We start from the raw sequence: 7,188 nt of genomic DNA on the forward strand, positions 1-7,188 counted from the left end.
ACTCATAGGATTACTCAAAATTGTTCATTGCAATTTATAGAACTTCATGTTTATAATCAAAACAGTTCATATTATAAATCACCTTATAAAGATTGTCTCTGCAAAAAATCAATTAAAACTAAGATCGTTTAGTCATCAAATTGTATAAAAACAAGTGAACGAAATTAGTAAAAGCATTACAAACCATCTATGTATTTGCTAGAATAGATTGACTAAATGACCTTAGTTTTAATTCATTTTTTTGTAAAGATGAACTTTACAATGTGATTCATAGTATGGCCGATTTTGTTCATAATCACAAAGCTTTGTGATTCAAGCACTAAGAATTATGAGTAGGAGTTCATACTCATATTTGAAAGTAGCCAAGTATTGTTTTTTTTTTTTTTTTTTTAACAAACTAAATTATCTACATTAAGGGAAGGGGGTTGGCTTAGCCTCACAATGGACTAGCAATAATGTAGTTCAAATTCGCATTTAGCGAGAATCGAACATAATAAAACCTTACAAGTGAAAGGAATACCACTAGACTGTAGTACTAAGTGATAAGGATTAATAGAAATTGAGTTTTGTGCTCGATAAATGTCATCGGCCCTAGCCTTTGGCTTGGGTACCGTGGCTACCTTGTCCAATCTCCTTCCTCTTTCCCTCATTCTCTTGTTTCCCTTTTCTCTTTTCCAATTTTCCCTTGAGATTTTTCTCAGCTTCCGTGACATTTGTCTCCAATTTTCCTGTGAGTTTGTCTCACCTTTGGGCTTCATATCCCTCTTCTCCTCCCTTCTCTCTCCTCTAGTTGTTACTTTCCAAACCCAAAACTCTACCTCCCCTCACCTTTTCCCTCTACCTTCTTTCCTCATAATCCATCCCCACCTCGTCCCTTGCTCTGATATGCGGACATCAAGCCAGATATGGTTGCCAAATTTATTTTCCTCCCTTTCCCTCCCATAACCGGCACGCCGGATTTCCCTCAAGTCCAAGTGTTATGTGGCTACGACCAAAGTAAGGGTATTTTACATACCCTCTTAGCCTCACCTTTTATCCATGCATTACTTTGTTTGTATATATTTGTAGGGCATGGTGAATGGGTTTTAGATCCTATGACTATCTCTTGATTCTGCGTCTTTGGTGAAGAAATCTGAATGTGGTGTGCTTTTGGTTGTGGGTTTGGTTCTTTTGTGCGGCGATATCTTGGTCGGTTTTACCACTTAGTCGTTTCCTTTAGTATTGCAACTTTGGCAACTGCTAGCATGACCTTTGTGATGGTGACGACGACAGACACTGCTTTCTGCGATCAGAGATTAGGGATTTATGTTTTTGTCTTTGCTTATTTAATTGGGCTAGGCTTTTATGTTTTTAGTTTCCCCCAATGTATTTGGATTATTTTACCTTCCTCTATGTTGGCCTGTAACCTTTTTTGGGAATGAAATTTACTATTCAGATAAAAAAAAAAAAACAATACAAAGTACATTACAAATTCATTATTTAAAAAAAAAATCTTAAAAAAGAGCAAAAACTCAACCACCAATCACGAAGAAGTGAACTGAGTCTTCAAAGCGGGACCCACGTTTCGCCACATAGGATTTGTGCACCCATGATGCGTAGGTCCCACGGAAAATGAATTATCTAAAGTGCACTGCACTCGGTCCTGTCCTGCGGATACGATTTCACACAAACACAAAGGCCTGGAAAAAGACAAACTGTAACTCGCTGCCACCTGCCACTCTGGAGACAGGACAAGAAGACAAAACAGAAACGTAGGGGGTCCTACGTGGGTCTACTGGCACATCCACATCGGTTTTCCGAAAATTAGTATTTATATTTTCTTAAAAATTTGTTGAGGAAGCAAAATTAAAAAAAACTCAACTGAATGGACTATTTCAATATGTAATGGAGGACAATTTTGGGATTTCAGGTGGATGCTGTTTCGAAAATCCAGGCTCATTTTCCATAAATTTCCGCAAATTTCTGTAACGACAAGTTACACTACACCCTGTAATTTTTTTAAAATTAAATGTATATTTTTTATAAAATAATTCAGCGGAATAGAGAAGAAGACACCACTGAGAATTTAGATAAGAGTGAGAAGCAGTAAGAGAGAGAGAGAGAGTATAGAGTGGAGTGGGTGGTGCTTAAATAATTTAAACATTTGAAAATATTATTATTCAACTCGATTGAATTAAACCCAGTTTTTAGTTTTTTTTTATACGGATTTCAAAAAATGAAATTGTAGTTTTTCATGTGTTTTTTTTAAGATTGTTTATTTGTTTTGCTGTTTTGTGTATCTATTTACTTAGTGTGTTGATTTTGAACTAAGGACAAGGCGCTCTCTCTCACTCACACACTCTCTCTCTCTCTCTCTCTCTAAAAGCTCTCTCTTCTATCCTTTCTGTCATTTTGCTTTTCTTCAGAATGTGTCCTTTCTGTTTCAGAGAAGAATTGGAATATAATAGCAGAAGAAGAAGAAGAAGATAAAAGAGCAAAAAAAAACTCCACCTAGAGAAAGAAAGAGAGGAGAGAGAGAGGAGGAGGAGGGAGTGTGCAAAAGAATCAATTAATCTACGGCTGCTATGGAGGAGGAGGTGGATTATTGGTGGTGGTTCCTTTGACTTTGGTGGTTTCATCTTCTTCTCTAAAGATTTGGTAGGTTTGTTTGTTTAGATTTTTTTTTGCTCATTAATGGCTGCATACTTACCATTTCTTGCTGTTTTTGCTCCATTTTTTATGCTTAATCATTGCCAAAGTTTTGGCCTTTTGACTTGGGTTTTTCTATAACTGCCTATCAAAATAAAAAAATGAAAAAAAAAATTGCTATCAACTTAAATCCTGTAATTTTTTTATTATTTATTTCTGTGTTGCTTCAACTTCTTTTATGGTTTTGATGTTTCTGAAAATTTTGATGCAGGCAAAGGGTGTGGTAAAATATTAGTCTGGGGACATTTCTTTGTTCAGGAAATGATGTGAGTAAATGGTTGTGTTTTTTATTTTATTTTAAATATGTTGGGTTTTACTTGAGTTTTATAATTTTTGCTTGGAAATGAAAAACCTATTTTTGTCTATTTTTTTTATTATTATTTATTTTTAGAATAAAATTGAAATGGTTGGGTTCTCTTCTGGCTGGAAAGCATATCTGAACAAAAGTCACGAGCACTGCAGCTTTGTTCTTCCAAAAGTTAAAACCTTCACTTTCTTCTCCTTCATGTTTTTTAAGAGAAAAAATTGAAGGCAAATACTAGAATTGGTCAGGAAAAGAATTCACTGCCTTTTTTAAATCCAGGCTTCGTGGTTAATAATAATAATAATAATATTACGTCTGCTGCTAATTGGAGAAATAAACGTTTCTTTTTGGTACTGATTTTCTTGGGTTCAATTCACCATCCTCATTTTCTGTTAAAATGTTTCCTGCAACATGTCCTCTTTTCAAATTTGAGGTTGATATTTTCGTGTTTTGTTGGTATAAATGGATGGCTGGGGCAATTTTTGGTGACTGAATACGGTGACTAACAGATATAGAAGTTGCTTATGGCTGGCTTGAACCAGCTAGATTACCTTTTTATTGGTCTCACTTAATAAGAGGTTTCTTACCCGAAATAGCGTTTTGGAATGCTTGGAGATTACATGATTCTACTCATGGACTCGGTTCTTTGTTTCACTAGATTTGCATCATTTTATGGTGTATATGGTGACGAAGAAACCGATATCTTCTTTCATCCATGCATGAATTATTTTTGGGGCATATTTGGATTAATGACTAATTTTCTATATGCGTTAATCTGAGCTGTTATTCCTAACTGTTTGCGCATTTTCGGCCTTTTTAACAATGTGGACTTGTATTTTACTTGTCTTGTGCAGTGTTGCAATCTGAGATGGATTTTTCTGAGTCCACAAAAGTTGTGTACAATAGGATCCAGAAGATAGAGCCTGAAAATGTGTCCAAGATTATCGGTTATCTTCTGTTGCAAGACCATGGCGAGCGTGACATGATCCGACTAGCTTTCAGCCCTGATAATTTGATCCAGTCTCTGATTAACAAAGCGAAAGCTGAGCTCGGGTTATGCAAACTGGCAGTGTCTCCTTCAATCTCACCTCAGATGAACCAAGGTCCTGTTTCCGACCTGCCTTTACAATTCACCCCATACAGTCCACGACCGGTTTCATCTCCCGTGACCATTGGGGCAGCAAATCCATATAGGGAACTGTCTGATGATCAGCAACCACTGCAAGCCGTAGAGTTTGCTTCATCAGGGTACTCAGATTCAGTGATTGAAAATTATCAACTCCAAAATCGAATGCAGTTTCTGCCTGAGTTTTCAAGCAATTACTGTTATCATGAACCTGCATTGAGTATGAGAACCACTCGAAGGTCTCCAAGCTTGCCTGAATTTCCTGTTAAGGTTTGCCATTACTTCAATAAGGGGTTCTGTAAGCATGGAAGCAACTGCCGGTACTTCCATGGGCATCCCATGCCAGAAAGCTTTTCTCAGTTTTTCAGCCAACACTCGAATGAGCTTTCAAATGATGATCACGTTGTCTCCCCTGGCTCCCTTGAAAAGCTAAAGATGGAAATAATTGAGCTTTTGAAATCTAGGAGAGGGTTCCCGATATCAATTGCCTCTTTGCCGATGACGTACTATGAGAAATATGGGAGGACTCTTCAAGCTGAGGGATACCTCACAGAGAGCCAGAGACATGGTAAAGCTGGCTACAGCCTGACCAAGCTTCTTGCTCGATTGAAGAACAGAATTCGCCTTATTGACAGGTAACTATTTGTTAATTGCTAAAGTTTTTTTTTACATCATTTTTTGCTTGCTAGAAGTGCTTGACTCGAGTGGTTCTGCAGGCCTCACGGACAGCACTCAGTTATATTGGCAGAAGATATCCCAAAATATTTAGAGTATACTGGTGAGAAAACTGAACCTGGTGGCAGTGTTGCTGGTTCTCGACAGATATATCTTACCTTTCCAGCCGAGAGTAATTTCACGGAGCAAGATGTTTCCAACTACTTCAAGTAAGGCGACCAAGAAATTCTCCCTTTCACTTTCTTAAGGAACTGTTCATTTGAATTCACTTATAGTTTGGATATTGGTGTACAAACATTTGATTGATTTTTAATTTTATCTGTATTTTGTAGCAAATATGGGCTAGTTCAAGATGTACGCATCCCATGTCAACAAAAGAGGATGTTTGGTTTTGTCACCTTTGTTTATGCAGAGACGGTGAGGCAGATTTTGTCAAAAGGGAATCCTCATTTTGTATGCGGGGCTCGTGTGCTAGTGAAACCTTACAGGGAAAAGTCTAGGCTTGTTGACTGGTAAAACATTTTTATTTGTTCAAATTATCGTCTGTACTTCCAAACCAATGAACATCTCTGATCTTTATATCTACTCGTGGTTACAGTTACGTAAGTCTTGACGTTGTCGTGGTCTCCATTGAACTTAGCCTCTGATTTTATTCTTTTTTTGCGTTATAGTGTGACTGATGCATTGTATTGTATAAGACTCTTCTTCATATGCAGCCTAGCTTCCTGCTCGCAAATATTTTGGAAGTGGTTATGTTAATATCTAAATTATCCGCTTATGTGTTCCATGTCGTCTCCTCTATGGTTTTCTGCTAGTATTTAAACTTTTGAAATTTATGTCATCGCACAGGAAGCATTCGGATACGATGCAGCATTCCATGTGCTACCATTCACATTTAATGGATGGAGATTCGGAGCTTCAAGCAAGTAAGCAAATTCTTCAAATAAATGCAAGAAGTATCTATTTTAATGAAATAACCCATTAACTAATATAATCGAGTTGGCGTTTACAACAGTGCCCAGAGTTTGCGATAGCGCAAGATTTCTAAGGAAGCAGTTCATAGAGGAAAATGAGCAAGCACTCGAACTTGAGAGAAGGCGTCTCTCGGAGATGAATTTAGCAGTTAAGCCGTTGTCCCATCATTTCTATCATGGCTACTCGATAGATGACTTCAAGCATCCAGAAGGTATGTCAAATGCAACTTCGCAGAGCTTATTTCTTGTTTCCTTTTGCACATTTTCGAGCTAATATTTTTTTTCTTTCTTCCATTCGGCACTATAGCCCATGTAGAGCAAGCTGAGTTCCCATCCACCGAGGAATTTGACTATTTTCTGGATGTTTTGAATAATGGTTCCACCAGTGATGACAAAATCAGTCACATTAACACTAATTACAATGATCAAGATAGGTACACACACCGTTGCTCGTTCACATTGAACTCATTGTACTTTTACCAATTTCTTTTTCATCTCGATTATTTTCTGAACATTCTCTTTCCCGTTGATACTTGGTTTCATATACCATGCAGCAGTCAAGGAATTAACCTTCCAGAGAGCCCATTCGCGACTCAAATGGCGAGTGGCATATCAACAGTTACATAGGGGATTCAAACAAACAGTAAATTATAGAGAGGTAGAGGACTGGATTCATAGACTAAGTCTAATTGGTTTCGATACAGCAGGAGAGACCTTCACCTTCTTCTATTTTCATTTCATTTTTACCTCAACTTCATTGGTCTGTCAGCTAAGTAGAGAGAGAGAGAGAGAGTGAGTTCATACCAACTGAAGAAGAAGGGAGAGACACAGTAGACAAGTTATGTTCTTCCCCAATGTTACACTGGGCGAAGGAGATTGCAAAGAAGAAAAGACAGAAAAGCTAATTTGTGACAGGTTTTTTAAGCTTTTTCTTTTTTGTTTTAGTATAATCACAGAGGATGCAGCAAGGAAGAGGTGGGTTTTTAGAAGTGACTGAGATATAGGTTGGTTTACTTGAAGAAGAAGAAAGTAGTAGTAAAGATATGCATGTATGCAGGGTAAAGAAGGAAAGGTGTAGAGATCTCTGCAGCATAAACAAATTCTAATAATTTATACAAAGTTTCTATTTACCTCGCTGCATATGTTTCAAAATTCCATGCACTATATGGATGATAAGATTTATACATGTAGAATGTTTCTACAGTGCGGTTTAATCACACATTTTTAAAATGCAGATATGTAGTTGATGTTGATATTGTTAATACTTTGACCTTATAGGAAGGTTAACCGCACTGTAGAAGTACGATATATATTAAAAAAATTGTTCATAATTTTAATTTTGTTTGGGGTGAAGGGTAGGCCATGTTTATACCCATAATTAGGGGAATCAAAAGGTGGCATAATTAATTATATATTATGGT

At 37.0% G+C, this 7,188-nt stretch overlaps 1 protein-coding gene across 4 annotated transcripts; it reads left to right on the top strand.

Moving 5' to 3' along the window:
* Nucleotides 1-1,970: 1,970 nt before the first annotated feature.
* On the top strand, nucleotides 1,971-6,901 carry LOC126612437 (zinc finger CCCH domain-containing protein 18). Of its 4 annotated transcripts, none has more exons than XM_050280837.1 (9): nucleotides 1,971-2,637; nucleotides 2,900-2,954; nucleotides 3,847-4,753; nucleotides 4,835-5,002; nucleotides 5,126-5,305; nucleotides 5,643-5,719; nucleotides 5,809-5,979; nucleotides 6,075-6,123; nucleotides 6,433-6,901. In XM_050280837.1, exons 3-9 carry the CDS (start codon nucleotides 3,861-3,863, stop codon nucleotides 6,443-6,445), a joined length of 1,551 nt encoding a protein of 516 aa, XP_050136794.1. In that variant the 5' UTR covers nucleotides 1,971-2,637; nucleotides 2,900-2,954; nucleotides 3,847-3,860; the 3' UTR covers nucleotides 6,446-6,901. The 4 variants fall into 4 exon arrangements, with proteins under 4 accessions (XP_050136794.1, XP_050136793.1, XP_050136791.1 ...); XM_050280836.1 differs by having other exon boundaries at nucleotides 1,972-2,637; nucleotides 6,075-6,201; nucleotides 6,325-6,901; XM_050280834.1 differs by having other exon boundaries at nucleotides 1,974-2,637; nucleotides 6,075-6,201; nucleotides 6,322-6,901.
* The last annotated feature ends 287 nt before the right edge of the window (nucleotides 6,902-7,188 follow it).

The sequence above is a fragment of the Malus sylvestris genome, chromosome 17 (assembly GCF_916048215.2).
Source record: "Malus sylvestris chromosome 17, drMalSylv7.2, whole genome shotgun sequence".
Lineage (NCBI taxonomy): Eukaryota > Viridiplantae > Streptophyta > Magnoliopsida > Rosales > Rosaceae > Malus > Malus sylvestris.

What these genes read in the sequence shown, in the direction of transcription:
- LOC126612437 (XM_050280834.1), top strand. Translation starts at nt 3,861, where the DNA reads ATGGATTTTTCTGAGTCCACAAAAGTTGTGTACAATAGGATCCAGAAG. An exon ending in AAGTCTAGGCTTGTTGACTG is followed by an intron (nt 5,306 to 5,642) that starts GTAAAACATTTT and finishes GTCATCGCACAG; the next exon opens with GAAGCATTCGGATACGATGC. An exon ending in AATTACAATGATCAAGATAG is followed by an intron (nt 6,202 to 6,321) that starts GTACACACACCG and finishes TATACCATGCAG; the next exon opens with CAGTCAAGGAATTAACCTTC.